The sequence below is a fragment of the Mastomys coucha genome, unplaced genomic scaffold, assembly GCF_008632895.1.
Source record: "Mastomys coucha isolate ucsf_1 unplaced genomic scaffold, UCSF_Mcou_1 pScaffold22, whole genome shotgun sequence".
Classification (NCBI taxonomy): domain Eukaryota; kingdom Metazoa; phylum Chordata; class Mammalia; order Rodentia; family Muridae; genus Mastomys; species Mastomys coucha.
The window spans coordinates 47,786,656-47,803,267 of NW_022196905.1; the positions used below are offsets into that span (position 1 = coordinate 47,786,656).

Sequence of the window (16,612 nt, forward strand, 5' to 3'; positions counted from 1 at the left end):
ATTACTACAACCAGTCCTAACTTTTGATGTCACATAAGTAAATATGCTTGTGAAATGTTACATGAGTATGTGTGTAAACATTTATTTTAGGTTAGTGTTCATATTAGGAATACATGCTTATTTCATTTTGTATTTTTGGAGAATCACAGTTTAGGAATAAATGTGTAGAAGATCATAGGAAGTAAATCAGATATAGGTGGAATGTAGTTGAATTTTACTTTCAAATAGATTTAAGTGTTTATAAGTTTTTTAAAAAATCTTTGCAGAGACTGTTTTTGTGATCCCTGTCTTTTGAACCCAAGATAACAAAAAATGGCCTAGTAATAGGTTGCCTGATATTTACCCTAATTTAAGATTAATAGAAATACTATAAATTCTGATTTTTAAAAAATATGATTATTTGAATCAATTTTTTTTCATTGAGATGCAATTTTGGATACTTGAGTGAGGAATGTTTAAAAATGTATTTTTCTCTAAGACTTGAAAAGGCACAGGAAGAAAACAGAACTGTTGCTGTAGAAAAGCAAAATCTGGAACGGAAAATGATGGATGAAATCAACTATGCCAAGGAGGAGGCCTGTCGGCTGCGGGAGCTGAGGGAGGGCGCAGAGTGTGAGCTGAGCAGGCGCCAGTATGCAGAGCAGGAGCTGGAGCAGGTACCAGCCTTGTGGAAGCGGCCCTGCTGTTACTCAGAGGGGCTGGCCGAGGTTTCCTTGTTCTTTTATTTTGTTGCATTTGCTGTATCCATGTTGTCATGTGTACTGTTCCTTGGCTAATAAAAAATAATTTTTTAGCATTGATCAAATTCATATTTTAAAAATAACAAAATGGTAGCTGGAAGGTGAAGTTGCCAGTTTGCTTCTTCCATGCAATGTTATGTCCTGCTAGGTTCATTGGCTTGAGTTCACGGGAGGTGTTTACTTAGATCTGTCGTAAGTTCCCGTTTCTAATGTCACTGTGTAAGATAAAGGACATACTTTTGAGCTTCTCTAAAGCCACAGGCTGCAGATGTGAAGGATTCTATTGGTCATCCCTTTCAAACCTGTTAGATGGTTTTAAAACACAATCTGCTAAGGTTTTCAAAGTTACCTGCAAAGATGTCCTTCCTAATGTCTGCTTCTGTCACTCAGCTACTCAAAATAGGATGGAGCAGGCTTTCAGACATTTCCCAGTGCTGTAGAGGAGGGAGGAGTGTACAAGAATTTCATGGCATGCATGTGCATCAGTATCCTGTCTCTGCAGAGACAAATTACTACAAGCTTGGTGGCATAAGTAAATGTAGATTCATTATCACTCTGAAGTGTGTCTTGCAGGGCCCTGTCCTTCTGGAGTCTGTTTCCTTTTACTTATCATTCTAGAAGTTGCCTGTAAATTTTGTCCAGTGGCACTTCCTTCATCCTCAGAATACATTCTGAGTTCTCTAACGCCATCTCACTTTTCTGACAGTCATTTTATAAACTGAGAAACCAGATAAGGATTGGGTGACTTGTTCAGAGTTAGTCACTTGTAAAGCAGAGACAGGAACCTACGTACTCTGCCTCACTGTGTACTGCTTATGTACTGCTGCCTTTCGGTTGACTGTCAAGTAAAAGATCAGAATTATATGATGAGTTTTAATTGCATCTATGGGCACGTGCATCTATTGAGCACCATTGTTTTCTTCTAAGGTGTCCTTTTAGAGAATGTGTCTGACTGAACTCTGGTCCTCTTTGGTTGTCATTGACTACACATCTCTCTTGAAATAACATTTTAAATCTCTTTCCCTTGACTTAATAAGTTCATTAAGGTTGGGTCTGGTTATTTTTTGAGTGTGTTTTTTTTTTTAAATCTATTTACAAGGTTTTTTAAATATAAAGTTTACTAAACTTTTAAAAATTATTAAAATTGCCTTTTAGATGTATCTAGTAGTTATACCCATCTCACTGGCAAACCTTTCTGTTCAGGATATAGGAAAGAGTCAAGAAGTTAACAAGAAAGGCCAATTTAAAGTTATACATATCCAAGAACTTGGTATGCCTTTCAGGCTCTTACTAAAGCTCCTGGCCTGACATTTGGCTTGATCAGGACTACGAACAGCTTGCTAGCCCATCCTCCAGCTTTCCTATTAGAAGGAGTAACCCAGAAGAACGAGTAGACTTTTTGTCTTATTAGCACATGTTAATTACCCTCCACAGTGGTTTCATTGCTCCATTCTCATCATAAGAATTAATGTGTTTCATGCCATCCCTCCCTGGTTACCCTCTTCTGTCCTCTCTGGCTCTTCACTCTCCCACTCATTTCTTCTACCTTCATGGCTTTTCTCCTAATTATTTTTATGACCCAATGAGTTTGATTCGGCTCTTTCATGGAGTCCTTGAGGAGGGAGTATTCACAGAAGCATGGGCTTACCAGTAGCCAGTAAAGAGAATGTCTATCCTTCCCTGAATAAGCGTTAACTGCCTTACGAACAGTGTTTGACAGGTGACTGCCTCTCATTTTATCTTTGGTTCTGTCACAGAGAGCATTGCTCTTAGGTGACCCTAAGGTCACTGCAATATGATGTACCAGTTGTGCCAGTATAAACATAATCCTCATGTCATCCTAAGGCAATCAAAGATGGCTGACAGGAGAACAGTGGAGCTTGGAGGAAGAACTCTGCCCCACATGACTGTATTGATAAGAAACACCCCCTTGAGTAGTCAGTGTGTAGAAACCCTTGCTTCTACACTCGGGTTTGCTCTGAGCACTAGCCCTGTGCTACATAGAGAAGGCTACAGATGAGGAGCAAGGTTACGGAACTAGTTCTGTATGTTACACAACTGTTATTCACAAAGGCAAGATTTTGTGTGTTTAATTTCAAATCTGTGATTTCTTCTACTACTGTTCAAAGCTTCATTTACTGAGGAAGTAAATGATTAAACTGGGAAATTAATTTATATATATATATATATATATATATATATATATATATATATATTCAGTACCCTACAATTGCATATAATATGCCAATACAAAGTTTCTGTGCAAAATAATTTTAACTATTTTAAGAGAAATTTATGGAAAATCTTTATGATTATAGAGAGTAACATGAGTGAAATGTATTGAGATTCTATGTATAGTATCCTGAACATTTAAATTACACTGAATTTTTAGTTTCAAAGTCTTGGAAGAGTGAAGGCTTGCTACAGTCTGCCTGTGGTGTTCTGTAGGACTGTGTGCCACAGGACCTGCTCTCAAACTCTTTCTTCCTGAGAGATCAGTGAGACGCCACACAGTTTAGCCAACTGTCTTATTAAATTCACATTGTCCCATGTACATTATACAATGAACCACACTAGACGAGTGTTGCCTGAGAAGTTGCTTCTACTGAAAAAGCCTTATTTGAAAAAGCCATTTTTTTTAGTCTTGAGTTACAACTCTTTTTTTTTTCTTTTAGTTTATACACTGTGTGTCCTGTTATGATTTCTTTTTAACTTTGGGTTTTTAAAATATTTTTCTACACTGCCCAACAGCTGTTCTATTTCTTTATCAAAAGTTTGTGTAGTCATCTTCTTAGTTTACTCTGGCAAACAGAAAGGTTTATTTAAATAAATTGGATTTGTACAGATCAAACATTCCTCTGCACTTTGGTTTAGAAGTCTCGGGAGTTTCAGTTACCTCAGTTAGCTTTGTGGGCACAATCACTCTGCAGTTAGGGGTCAGGCACCAGGATCAGTGTGCCATGGTGCCTCCATGGCCTGGTCGGAAGGTTTTAGTTATGCACACCCTTCTCATCATCATGCCTAGATTGTAAGTAAATTGTCCCAAGAGCTGATTCTCTGTTCCTTCTTTGTCACTTTCTTAGTTGGGCTTCTCTTTTTATATATTTTTTTCCTTAGCATTTATTACACTTAACACATCAGACATCTTATTTCCTTTATTTAATTTACTGACCCTTAAATATCATGTGGGAAAAATACTTTATCCGTACAGGGAACGCAATGCATATTTTCTCACAGGGAAAATCTTGACCAGAATTGATTTTCTTGAAATTTACACCTAATGTATTCATGCTTAGTGTCTGCTTGCTTACAGGAGCAGTGGGTGATCTAGAAAGGGTGGGACAGGCTGTAGTAGGAGAAGAACAAGAGAGAATACACAGGGCATCAGGAAATGGGAACTGGAAAGTCCACTAGGTTTATATGTGGGGATTTTTTTCATATCCTAGGTGACCAAAAAAATGCACTGTGTGGAAAGGGTGATCAGTAATTTGTATGTTTCCTGGGTTGTTTTCTTTTTTGCCTGATTTGTCTTAGCTTGACAACTATAAAATACAAAACTAAATATTTCTACTTTTTATATGTGTATAGACACATGTGCCCCTTCTCTAGTCTGTGGGTTTAGCTTTGCTTAGTAAATTTACTATGTTTTTAAAGTTAGCTCTAGTTTTGAAATAAGAAGTACATTTAGGTTTAGTGACTTTAAAAGGTTTCTTGTAAAGTCCATAATTAAATTGGCTTTTCTTTTTGTTTTGCTACCAATGTTTATTTCAGTCTTTTCTTCCTTTGTGTTTTCTTCCTTTTGTCCTTCCAGGTCCGCATGGCTCTAAAAAAGGCTGAAAAGGAGTTTGAACTGAGAAGCAGCTGGTCTGTCCCTGATGCACTACAGAAATGGCTTCAGCTAACACACGAAGTTGAAGTACAGTACTACAATATTAAGAGGCAGAATGCTGAGATGCAGCTAGCCATCGCTAAGGACGAGGTAGTCTCTTATTTCATGATCAATCACTTGGAATAAAAAGGCCTCAGTAAAAGCCCTTCATGAAGATTCTGTTTTTAAAGTTAGAGTTTGTCACGTAAATTGACTTTTGGCGATTATTGAATTTAAAGTAAAATTGCTTTCTCTAGAGAAGTGCATACATATTTTTCAAAATTACCTTAGTGTCCTTGAGAAATTGTGTTTATTACCACTATTGTAAACGTTTTATACGGAGCTTTTCTCCTTCAGGTTGCTGCCTCATATCTCATGCAGGTTAGTAGTTACTAGAAATTCATGTTTGCTGTTTATTAAATTGTGTGAAATAAGAGTAAGTCTTAATCTGAATTCTGGAAAAAATGCATAGTTGACTTACTAACACCTCATTGCAGTAGGATTTGGTTAATGTCTTTCTGTTGGTTTTAGTAGAAGATTCTGGTCTTTCACAGCTATAGAAATATGAGAAACAAATCTCTAGAACAAAGCTTTCATGTCTTTGACTTAGGAAAGCATGCTTTCTTTCTCATCTGTTTTCTTATTTTGAAAACATGTCTGTATCTTGGCTAATCATTTTCTACTGGTTTTATGATTATTAATAGAGTCAAAACCAGGAAAAACTTCATTGGTTATATAAGTAGTCATTTTCCTAACTTAGCTTTATTTTTTACCTTTTGGGTCTAGGCAGAAAAAATTAAAAAGAAGAGAAGCACAGTCTTTGGGACCCTGCATGTTGCACACAGCTCCTCCCTGGATGAAGTAGACCACAAGATTCTAGAAGCCAAGTGAGAATGCTGTTCTGTCTCTGTGTCGGTCGGTCGGTCTGTCTGTCTGTCTGTCTGTGTTCAGCTGTATACTATGTAAATAATGTGTATTTAAGCAGTGAAGCATATGTAATGACATAATTTATACTTGATTCGGAAATTGGATAATTTCTTCTGATCAGTCAATTTCTGTGGTCTCCTGTTGTTTTCATTTCAGTATCATATTAAAGACTTGAGTCTGATAAGTAATTTATTTGTCCATTGACTTTTCAGGAAAGCACTCTCTGAGCTAACGACATGCTTGCGAGAACGGCTTTTTCGCTGGCAGCAGATTGAGAAGATCTGTGGCTTTCAGATAGCTCACAACTCTGGGCTCCCCAGTCTCACCTCCTCGCTGTACTCTGACCACAGCTGGGTGGTGATGCCTAGAGTCTCCATTCCACCTTACCCTATTGCTGGAGGAGTCGATGACCTAGATGAAGACACACCCCCAATAGTGTCACAGTTTCCAGGTAAGTGTTCAGTAAAGAGTTCAGGAAAGTGGTGGTTCGGTTGACCTTTTAGGAGTGATATACTTTGAAACTTATGGGGAAAAATATAGTCTTCTTTGCTACATTTTAACATATTTTTTCTCTTTTTCCCATATATTCTTTATATATGTGTTATATATTCTGTCTTAGAAATCTACCTGATCAAGAAGTATGAATGTGTAATTTATATAATTTATCACACTTATATTTCAAGTCATCATATATAACTCATTGTAGGATTTTGCTTTTAAACATTACTTATCATTAAATGAAAATGAGAGAGTCACATTAAAAAGAAATGACTACAGCATTGTGACTACCGATGGTTATATCAGTGGCATGCTGGACTCGGAGGGAAAGCTGCAGTAGAAGGGAAGTCGAGGGCAGTGTTGGAAGCTGGGCTTGGTTGCTGGCTCTGCTGTAGTCAGCTCTTGACTCTTCCATCAGCTCATGATTTGTTCCATTCCCAAGGCTTTCTTCTATTAATAGTGTTACCCTGCTTAGCTTATGGAGAATGGAGTCTTTTTGCCTTTAGCAAAGTTAAACTGTGCTCGTTTATGAAAACTTAGATGTGATATGTATACGTGTATGTATAAAACATTGTATATACATACACATAAGTAACATGTTCTAGTTGTTTTAAGATGAAGCTTGCTGTGTAGCTCAGGCTAGCCTCCTGCCTTAGCCTTCTAAGTATTAGGATTGTACTTGTATGCCAGCATGATTTTTTTTGTTAGAATATAAGTCCTTCCAAAGGAAGCTTTTTGTATGAATTAATATTGCTTAGTTGTATGCTATGCTTTTGAGTTTTACAAAAACTCAAAAAAAAAAAAAAAAAAACCTTGGTAAGATAAAATTTGAATGCTTTAGCTTTTGACTTCTGCAATTAAGATGTTTTCAGTTTACAGGTTTTTTATACTAGAGATTATTTGAGCCGGGCTGTGGTGACGCATGCCTTTAATCCTAGCACTTAGGAAGCAGAGGCAGGTGAATTTTTGAGTTCAAGACCAGCCTGGTCTACAGAGTGAGTTCCAGGGCTACACAGAGAAACCCTGTCTCAAAAAAACAAAAACAAAAACAAACAAAAAAAGAAATTATTTGAAAAATCTTTTACCCTTATTACTGCTTACTTGGTCCATTTTTCCAATACTTAAGACTTTTTTTTTTTTACAGTATCAATAGAATGAAACTCTGAAGAGTGGAGAACTAATTCTACTAGCTTAGTTCTTGGTTGACTGACACCTCAAACTATTAGATTTTGAGGACAACCAAGTCATCTTATCTGAGAAATTCCAGTTTGGCCTTTTCTGTTCAATGCTGCAGCTTTCCTGAGACTGTTAGAATGGTTCTGATTGTATAAGAGAGTTGTGATCAAATCAAGCTCTTAATCTGACAGATAATTCCCAACCAGTGGGTCTGCTTTTGTCATTTCCCTGGCTTTAGTTCTCTTAATGATGTAGTGGAATGAGGAGGCAGTAAATCTCCCAGGGAGAGGAGCAGCTTGTAAGTTTGGGGAACGCTTAAAGCAGGTACCCTCATTTGTCTCCTTATCTGGACCCCGAGGTGGTGATGGTTGATCTGCATCTGTATTCAAGCTGGCTTGCAATTTGAAATTGTCTATTTGTTTATTGGTTTATATACATGCTCTTACATAACACTGAATCATAAGTGCATATTTGTTTGAAAACTAAACCTTTTAAAAATAGTTTTTCTTTAAAATATGTAATTGTTGTGAATCACAGTTGTGCTTGAGGAGGATCAATTTCTTTAATTAAATCTTTGTCTTGCCTGTTTTAGAAGCACTTTTGGGAGTTTGGAGATGGCAAAACTTTCTTATTTTTATTTTTATTTTTTTGGTCCATTAAAAGATACTTATGTGAATAATTTAGATATATTTTAAATAACTGGTATTATACACCAAGATTTATACTTGTAAATGTGAAAAAGTACAAGAGCTGGTTTGAAATGTAGTAGGAAATTTTAGAAATTAATCTGATCATTCATAGAATTGGAGAGCTGTGCCTCCACCTAGTGGCCACATAGTGGCACTCCATTTTGCTTTGTTACAAGGGTGTAAGTCCTGGACCTTATAAAACAAAGGCTGTTAACCCGAAGTGTACTGTGGTAGAATGAAGGTGCTTCATTTAAATATCTCTTTATTGGTAATGTATTACTTATGCTTGAAATAATGGCAAGGAAGCATTCTTATTGTATGTAAATAGCAAAGGAAAAGATTCTAATACTCTTAATAAGACTGTAGTTTTACATGAAGAATCCCTAGAAACTGTTAATTGATATATATTTTGTGAGTAGAAGAATAGAAGATAGGATTACTCCTCTCCCCCCACCCTCAGTTTTTAGGTATCTGCTAAATCCTTTCAGAGTAGAATGTAGTAGTAATGTATTTCAAACTTCTTATAAAGTCCTTTGTATGTTCTAAAAGTCACTGAAAACAGTGCCCACCCACTACAAAAGTAAACAAGTTGTCTTGCTTGTATTTCTGAAATTAACCACACCATTTCCCTATCCCTCTCCTAAAGTTGTGCTATTCTAAAGCCTATTAGAAGTGATTTCTCTACATACATAATATCCAATATATACCATTGCTGCATACTTACACCACCTACATAAATATCATTAAATTATAGATATTGCTTTTCAACTTCTTTGCTCAAAAATGTGCTCTAGAGTTTTTCTGTGTTTATACAAGTTAAATTTACTGTGATTGTTTAACATGAGTCAACTGTAGCTTGTTTATATATTTAATAACATGGGTTCTCTCCTTTCCCACTGAGATTCCTTGTATATTTTTCTCTTAAAAAGAATAGTAGAAACACAGATCCTTATGTAATGCATTATGCACAGCTCTAAGAGTTTCTCTGGTCCCTTTGAAATGATTTTTGATCACTGGGCAGTCATCTCTTACTAGTTATGGCCAAATTGCCTCCCAATTTTGTTTGTTTGCATACCCAGTGTTTGAGTTCTGCTTGGTGGGATTTGACAGATTGGTTCTGCAGACTGGATGAGTACAAAACAATACTGCACTATTCCTAAACTTACTTCATTGATAGTTTAGGGTGATGCAGATGTGTAGCCTGTTTCTCTGATCTGTTTTATCCCGAGGCTCTTACATGGTTTGTTGTCACACTCTGCTTCCCTCCAACTTCCCCTCCCCCTTTTCTCTCACTCCCACAAGTTAGGGGCTTCACACAGTGTGATTTAGAAACTCTTCATTTGGTGTTAGTATTATCTGCTGTGTTCTGCTGTGTGGGCTGTCACAGCCATCATTTTTTGTTACATTTTATTCATTTTAAGATATAATTATCTGATTATCATTCTGTTACAGTTTTTTGTTCTTTTTTGAAAATATAGCATTGATTAGTATTTTATTAAGCAAATCAGAAGTGAGAAATTGCATCTTTGGCAGAAAATATCCTTATTGACACTTTCACTGAAAAGTAATAGTTTAACTAGATAACTATGTAGATTAATTTTATTTTGATTGTTTTCCAAAGTGTTTTGAAGTTCCTGGTGAGAAATTTGTCCTCAATCAAATTAGTAGGCTTTCTGTTTAGGTAATCTATAGCCTCTGATTACTAAGAGAATTATTTCATTTCTTATTGTTCTGTGGTTTCATCATGATAAAATTGGCAAGACAAGACATCAGAATAGATAGGAAATGCAAACGAAAGGTCAAAACTCTTGATTGATTGTCAGCTGAATCTTAGAAGTAAACTCATTCACTGTGATGAGTAGTGGTCCAGTTGGCTTGAGCTGAGTCCTCGGGGAGAGAGTATTGGCGTGCAGTCTGAGGACTGTTGCTATCTAATGGTGTGAGCTTCAGAACCCGTTTTATCCAGGAGAGCTATGACAGCACCTCCTTTCCTGGTGCTGTGGCACATGAAGAATGCAGCATGCATCAGGAGCTAACTTGAGAAGGTTGTTCTTGGGCTGCTGTAATGCAGGAAGAGAAACTGAGGATGAGTCTGTTCCACCTGCATGGGTCTAGCTTGAGATAGGCAGTAGACACGGGGAGGCCTAAGGCAGAGGCTTCATGAGGACCTGTGTTCAGGAAGCAGGCTTTGGTTTCAGCTGAGAGACTGTACAGTCTTTATTTAAACCTTCTTAAAGGTCAAACAGGTTGTGATATGTCTAGACTATCCATTGATACTTTATACTGTTTTTTTCTCCTAATCCAGTATGAGCGTTGGTAAACAGTTTATCATTTCTTTTAAGTGTGCTATAGTGACTTTAAATGTAAAGGTTATTTTGAATAACACCTTAAGTCATTGTTTTTAATAGTATTAGATTTTTGTAGTAAAACTACATTGATGTTCATGTATTTTAGTTTTACTTCTGTTACCATCTTATTACATTTGTATTAATTGCTGTTTAATTTTTCCATTGGTGGTAGAGAATGGCATTTGTTGATATAGTTGCTTGAATAGACATTAAACTTGATATTTTACATAAGTTCTTGTATACATGTTTGCAAGAAGAGAGTTAAGGGACATTGGTGGCTATGAGCATTTTCATTGGCTTGTATTTTTCAGGGACTGTGGCTAAACCTGCTGGATCTTTAGCCAGAAGCAGTAGTTTATGCCGCTCTCGTCGCAGCATCGTGCCGTCCTCCCCACAGTCTCAGCGAGCTCAGCTTCCTGCACACGCTCCTCTGGCAGCGCACCCTCGGCACCCTCACCACCCCCAGCATCCCCAGCACTCACTGCCCTCCCCAGATCCAGACATCCTGTCTGTGTCAAGTTGCCCTGCTCTGTATCGGAACGAAGAGGAGGAGGAGGCTATCTACTTCACTGCTGAGAAACAATGGTATTGGTACAAAGTGTGGGTCTAAGTGGGGCTGGGTGGGGACATGGGTGTGGCAGTGGCAGCAATGCCATAATGTGTTTTGTGTATCTGTGACATGAGGCATCACATGATACATGTTTGTGGACCCCAGTTCTGTATATCCGACATGCATCTGTCTTGAGTGGGTTTTGTGCTCAGCACATCAGAGGCTAAAATCAAGGTGCTGGCCCAGCTGGTTCTCATGTCGAATCTGGAGTCCCCTTTGAGCCTCTTATTTGTGGAAGAATTCAGCTCCTCGTGGTTATATTGCTGAGGTTTTGTTTCTGTGACACTCTATGCATGAGATCTGCTTGTTTTCAGTTTCTAAAGGCCACCCACCATCCCTTGTCAGGTGACCTAATCTTCAAAGCTGATAGCAGAGACTTGCCTTATGTGTGCCCCGTCTTTGCTGATCTGCTTGCTTGAATAATAATCTTCATGAGTATCAGTGAGTGTAAGCCCTTAAGAATTTACAGATCCCTTTTCCTCACACTCATATTTCATCTGGTTGGACAACTGGGAGTCCCATGCAGTTTTGAGCTCTCCTGTTGCTGGGTAGTAGGTGCTCTAATGAGACGTAGCTGTGCGGGTGCTAATACATGCTGGTGACTCAGGTCTCAGCTTGTAAGGGAAAGGCAAGGGAAAATGTGTATATAAATAGACTGTCTTAGCTTGGGTATACCTGTGCACTATGCCCGAAATTTCAAAATAATTTATTTCTTACTAGCATATAGGCAGTTTTTTTACCCAGGGCTCAAGAAAATGTTGAGAACCTAATGGAAGGGATGATAAAGTTAGATGAACTTCATGACTAATTCCTTCCCTACCACGAGTCCATTCTGTCTGAGAGTTTCAGGGTACTGTGAGGCCCATGGCTGTCGGGAATGTACGCCTCAGTGCTGTTGCTAACAGAAGAACGTTGTTGATTTCTGATTTTGCCACATATTAGTACTGCGGTTGGGAGTCTGTGTGGCTCCTTATAGTTGCCACATGGCTCTGTGATATTACCATCAGATCACTTTCCCCATAATCATCTCACTGCCTAGTAAAAGTTACTTTTTAGCTAGCAGACAATCTCTGAGGCTTGTTCCTGAGGAAACAGTTGGGTTTGCAGCTTCATTGTGTATAGATTTAATGCACCTTTCCATAGGAAGCCCATTGTGATTAACATCTTATTTATGTACCTTTGTAGTCTGACCACAGTCAGGAGCAAGATGGCTTTGCTTTACCTCTAAGTTGTTTTCTGTGGTCTCTGGAAGATGGTAGGGAATGCTAGAGCTGCCCTGTCCCGGAGAACCTTTCTATCATGGAAAGTTAGTTAAGTTCTCGTTTCACGTAGCTTGTCAAAACTTCACAGCAGCCTCATAAGTATGAGAGGAATTTGATGTGAGGGGCCAGCTCTGCTGCTTTACTAGTGACTACTTCTACTGTTAGCTGATCTTTCTGTCTACATAGTCCACACACACACTCAGCTAGCCCTCACCAGGTTGTCTTCTTTCTTCCTTTCTTTTTTTTTTTTAAACACATATCTTCTTGTAAAACTTACATGTATTCAGGTACATGTTACTATAGAGAAAATAATGTAAATGTTGTATATGATTTCCAAAGGAAACATGCTGTAGGAAGAATGCACATTTAAAAATACATGAGCTGGGCCTGGGGAGGCAGCTCAGCAGTGGTAAGCACTGTCAGAGCTTTGATTTTACTGCAGTGTTCGTATTTCCTCATATATTTCCTCAGAAAATTGTATTTCATCAAGCTCATAGCTAAACATTGAAGGTAGTGATTAAAATTTCATCTTTTCAAACATATACTGGCAGTTTTGTGATTCAGAAAGAAAAATAGTATTGGAGGAAAGTAAAAGTAAAAAGGCTTAAGAAAATTTAAAACTCAAATATTTTCATTTCCCTGAAAGTTAAAAAAGGCATAACTTAATTATATTGTGTGATTGTTATAAATTGTCTTAAATCTGGAGAGAGGCTCAGACAAAACAGTTCCTACTAAATAAACATGAACGCTAAGTTTGGATCCCTGGAACCCGTGTAAGAGACGTGTACAACCACACGTCTTAACTCCAGCTGGAGACACCTAGATCTCTAGCTCATTAACCAGTCAGCTAGCCTGAATTGATAAGTTCTAGATTTGTTTAGAGACCTTGTCTCAAAAAATACCATGCCTATCAATCAAGGAAGATGCTCAGTGTTGACCTGTGGCCTACTCTTACACACACACACAAATATCCACACAAATACATATATCCACAAATGTGTGCATGAACGCACATGTGCCATACACACATACACACACACACACAAACACAGAGAGAGAGAGAGAGAGAGGGAGAGAGAGAGGGAGAGAGAGGGATTACAGGCTATATTACAGATAAACTTTTCAAATCTTACATATATATAATTATAGTATATCTCTTTTTTATAATTGAATAAATAATGAATGGACATTGATTTGGTAGAATATTTGCTGATACTGTTAATAACATGTAGCTCTAAAAGTATTACCTTTGTCTGTCTCATTCAGGGAAGTACCAGACACAGGTTCAGAATGTGACTCCTTAAACTCTTCCATTGGGAGAAAACAATCTCCTCCTTCAAGCCTTGAGATATACCAAACATTGTCTTCTCGAAAAGTATCAAGAGACGAGCTTTCCCTGGAGGATTCTTCCAGGGGAGATTCACCAGTGACAGCAGATGTCTCCCGGGGCTCCCCTGAGTGTGTGGGTCTGACGGAAACCAAGAGCATGATCTTCAGCCCTGCAAGCAGAGTGTACAATGGCATCCTGGAGAAATCCTGTAGCATGCACCAGCTCTCTAGTGGCATCCCTGTGCCTAATCCTCGACACACATCTTGCTCCTCAGCTGGCAACGATAGCAAGCCAGTTCAGGAAGCCTCAAATGTTTCCAGAGTAAGCAGCATCCCACATGACCTTTGTCATAATGGTGAGAAAAGCAAAAAGCCATCAAAAATCAAAAGCCTTTTCAAGAAGAAGTCTAAGTGACTGGGCTGACGTGATGGAATTCCATTCAAGTGGCATCTGTAGACTTTTATCTCCCACCCTCCACTCCGTTTTTATTTTAATTAGGAATGTAACTCCGTTGGGGCTTTCCAGACTTGATGCCATAGTGGAAATGTCCTTACGGGCAACTGTCTTCTTCTGCTTATTTAACTGACTACGAAATCAGTTCATCAAGTCAATACCACCGAAAAGTCACCAGGAGAAGGCAGTTTCCAGTCATTTCCACCTATTTATTTCTGCATTGACGTTAGTGATGTATACACAGCATTCTGTTGAAAGCCGCCATGGACTTACAAGCTTTAATGGACTGTAAGCCAGCATGGGCTTGCAAAATTTTCTTGTTTACCAGAATATCTTCTTATCTTTCCACAGAGCTGTTTCCACCATGGACTAAATAACTTAAAAGAAGTAAAACTGATTGCACTACTGTTTTCCAGACTGGAAAAAAAAAATCTCTGCAAGTAAAACTGTATAGAGTTTATAAAATGACTGTGGATAGGGGACTGTTTTCACTTTTAGATAAAATGGGTTTTTAAGTAGAAACTAGGGTTTCTAATTGACTTGATTTCTGGAAATGAAAACCCACACTTTTATTATGGGACGCTTCCTCAAATGCATTTATTATTATAAAGTTTCAAGTCCTGCTGTAAAGACCATGTTGTTTTGTTTTCCCCAGGGCTTTCACTGTGATTTACTGCACTGCAGGCTGTATGATAAAATATAAATAATGTAAAGGCAGAAGGCTCTTGATTCCTTATACAAGTGGAAGAGTAAAACTTGATCGAAGGACTTACAACATTCACATGCTTAAACTGTGGTCGGGGTGTGGGGATTCAGGCACTTGTTTACAGACTTTGGGTAAATGCAAAGAATTTATGGTTTGTGAAAAATTTGTACTGTGGAAAAGATAATAAATTGGAGACATTATTATGTGGGATTGTGCTGATTTTTGTTGATAACACTCCACTAAAAACACTGTTTTCTGGAGAGCCATGTAAGCCGTCTTGCTGCTTATTTGCAGTACAAGAAATAGTGATGTTTTGGAACTACGTTGTCAAGAAATTTCCTTGTTTTATATTGTTTGTCATATTTTTATGTAGTTTGAAATGTTTAAATGTTCTCATATCAAGATTAACAAATATAAATTTATGGTGCATTTAGACTGTGTTGAATGAGTTTGTAAAGTTTGGAACTGGTTTGATGATAGGCAGGTCTGAGAGAAGCCTGAGAGCAGGATTGCATAGGACAGTATTGCACGTTTAGTTTCCGCCTTCTCGGCTCTTAAGACCTCAATCAGAATTATCTGGAAATACACTGAAGGTGGGTGGTTGGGTGAACACTGATACATGTTAACTAGAATTTTTTTGGCACTGGCTAATATATATCATATCTAACTCAGTACTATGTATCTGGGAATGCTGATGGATAAGTAAGAAGTTCCCTTTTGTGTAAAAGGAATGCTCTATTTGGAATCTAAATCTCAAAGTCTCCTGTGAGTTGTGATTACTTACTTCCATTGGTCCCGTTGTTACAATTGTCAAGTCTCACTGGGGCCAGTGACTACCAATCAGCTCCTAGGATTGGAAGCTGTCTGTCTGAAATGAAGATTCTTTGTGCAGATAAGGTAAGATACGAAAGGTGGAGTTCAGAGACCACTCTGGAGTTCTTCTGGAAGGAAAGCAATTGTGCATAAAGAATTGGAAAGTGTTCAGGAAACCCTCAGACTGAAGGGGATGTTTTGTCTTTGTCACGGCTGGACCAAAGGCGTTCTCTTTGGAAACTGCAAAAAAAGTAAGTGCTTTTTAGTTTGATGGATAGAAAAGGTCAAAACTACCAGAGTGTGGAGTGTGCAGGCTTGGCTGCGAGATTGCCCATAATTAGGATTGTTAGGGTGTCCTGGGTCAGAGCCAGGTTGGGGAGGTTGGGCTGACATATGGGTGGCTTTAGGGAAGGAGTGTATTGTGTATACCCAATTACACATTTATAAACAGGTCCAACCAAGGGATATTTACTATTGCATGGTGTGATATTTATTTGCATTAATGACAATATTTGGAAAAGAAATTCAGAGAAAAGAATCTAGTTTTGGAAAGCCATCGTCATTTCTGTATTACATCACATACGAAGCGTTGGGCATTTCTGTAAGTTTTACATATGTTACCTTCCTCTACTCTTTAACTATGTTGCTCTCCTGATTCTTCCTTATTGTAAGAAAGATTCCTGGTAGTGAAGTGCAAGGAAGAAAACAGCATGAGAGTCCAATTCCGCTATTAAAACTACTCTTACTATTTGGTATGCTTTTTGCTAGATATTTTTCTAAATGGTTATGTGTTTTACATAATTAAGATCATATTTATATCATGCTATTTCACTTTGAACTCAGGAATTTCTCCAACATTAAAATTTCTTTGCAAAAAACATTTTAGTGACCATCTAATCATATGATGCTGCATAGTTTTAATCTTTTAAAAACCTCTCATTCACTGTTATGTATTACTATTTAAAATATAGTTACTTAACATAATATATAATCATTTAAAACATTAATGTCACTCAACTTTAGGCTGCTGCCAAATTTATTACATGTGGATTAATAGCATTTAATACTTGTTGAGTACTCTCTATACCAGGTGCTATTTAAAACTCTGGAATGTAATTCTAATTCAGTCTTTACAATAACCTGTAAAATGAGGTTTTCTTTTTTTAAATCACTATTTTCCCCATGACCAGAC

General features: G+C 37.8%; 1 protein-coding gene across 2 annotated transcripts in view; it reads left to right on the top strand.

The window, feature by feature from the left end:
- Stim2 (stromal interaction molecule 2) overlaps positions 1-15,036 on the top strand; it is a 137,888-nt gene extending 122,852 nt beyond the window's left edge. The window contains exons 7-13 of one of the 2 annotated variants that reach the window (XM_031342296.1): positions 479-656; positions 4,552-4,719; positions 4,966-4,989; positions 5,395-5,495; positions 5,748-5,986; positions 10,558-10,831; positions 13,385-15,036. In XM_031342296.1, coding sequence (XP_031198156.1) covers positions 479-656; positions 4,552-4,719; positions 4,966-4,989; positions 5,395-5,495; positions 5,748-5,986; positions 10,558-10,831; positions 13,385-13,862 — 1,462 coding nt within the window. In that variant the 3' untranslated portion in view covers positions 13,863-15,036. The remainder of the gene's footprint in view (positions 1-478; positions 657-4,551; positions 4,720-4,965; positions 4,990-5,394; positions 5,496-5,747; positions 5,987-10,557; positions 10,832-13,384) is intronic. The other variant, XM_031342297.1, reaches the window with a different exon arrangement.
- The last annotated feature ends 1,576 nt before the right edge of the window (positions 15,037-16,612 follow it).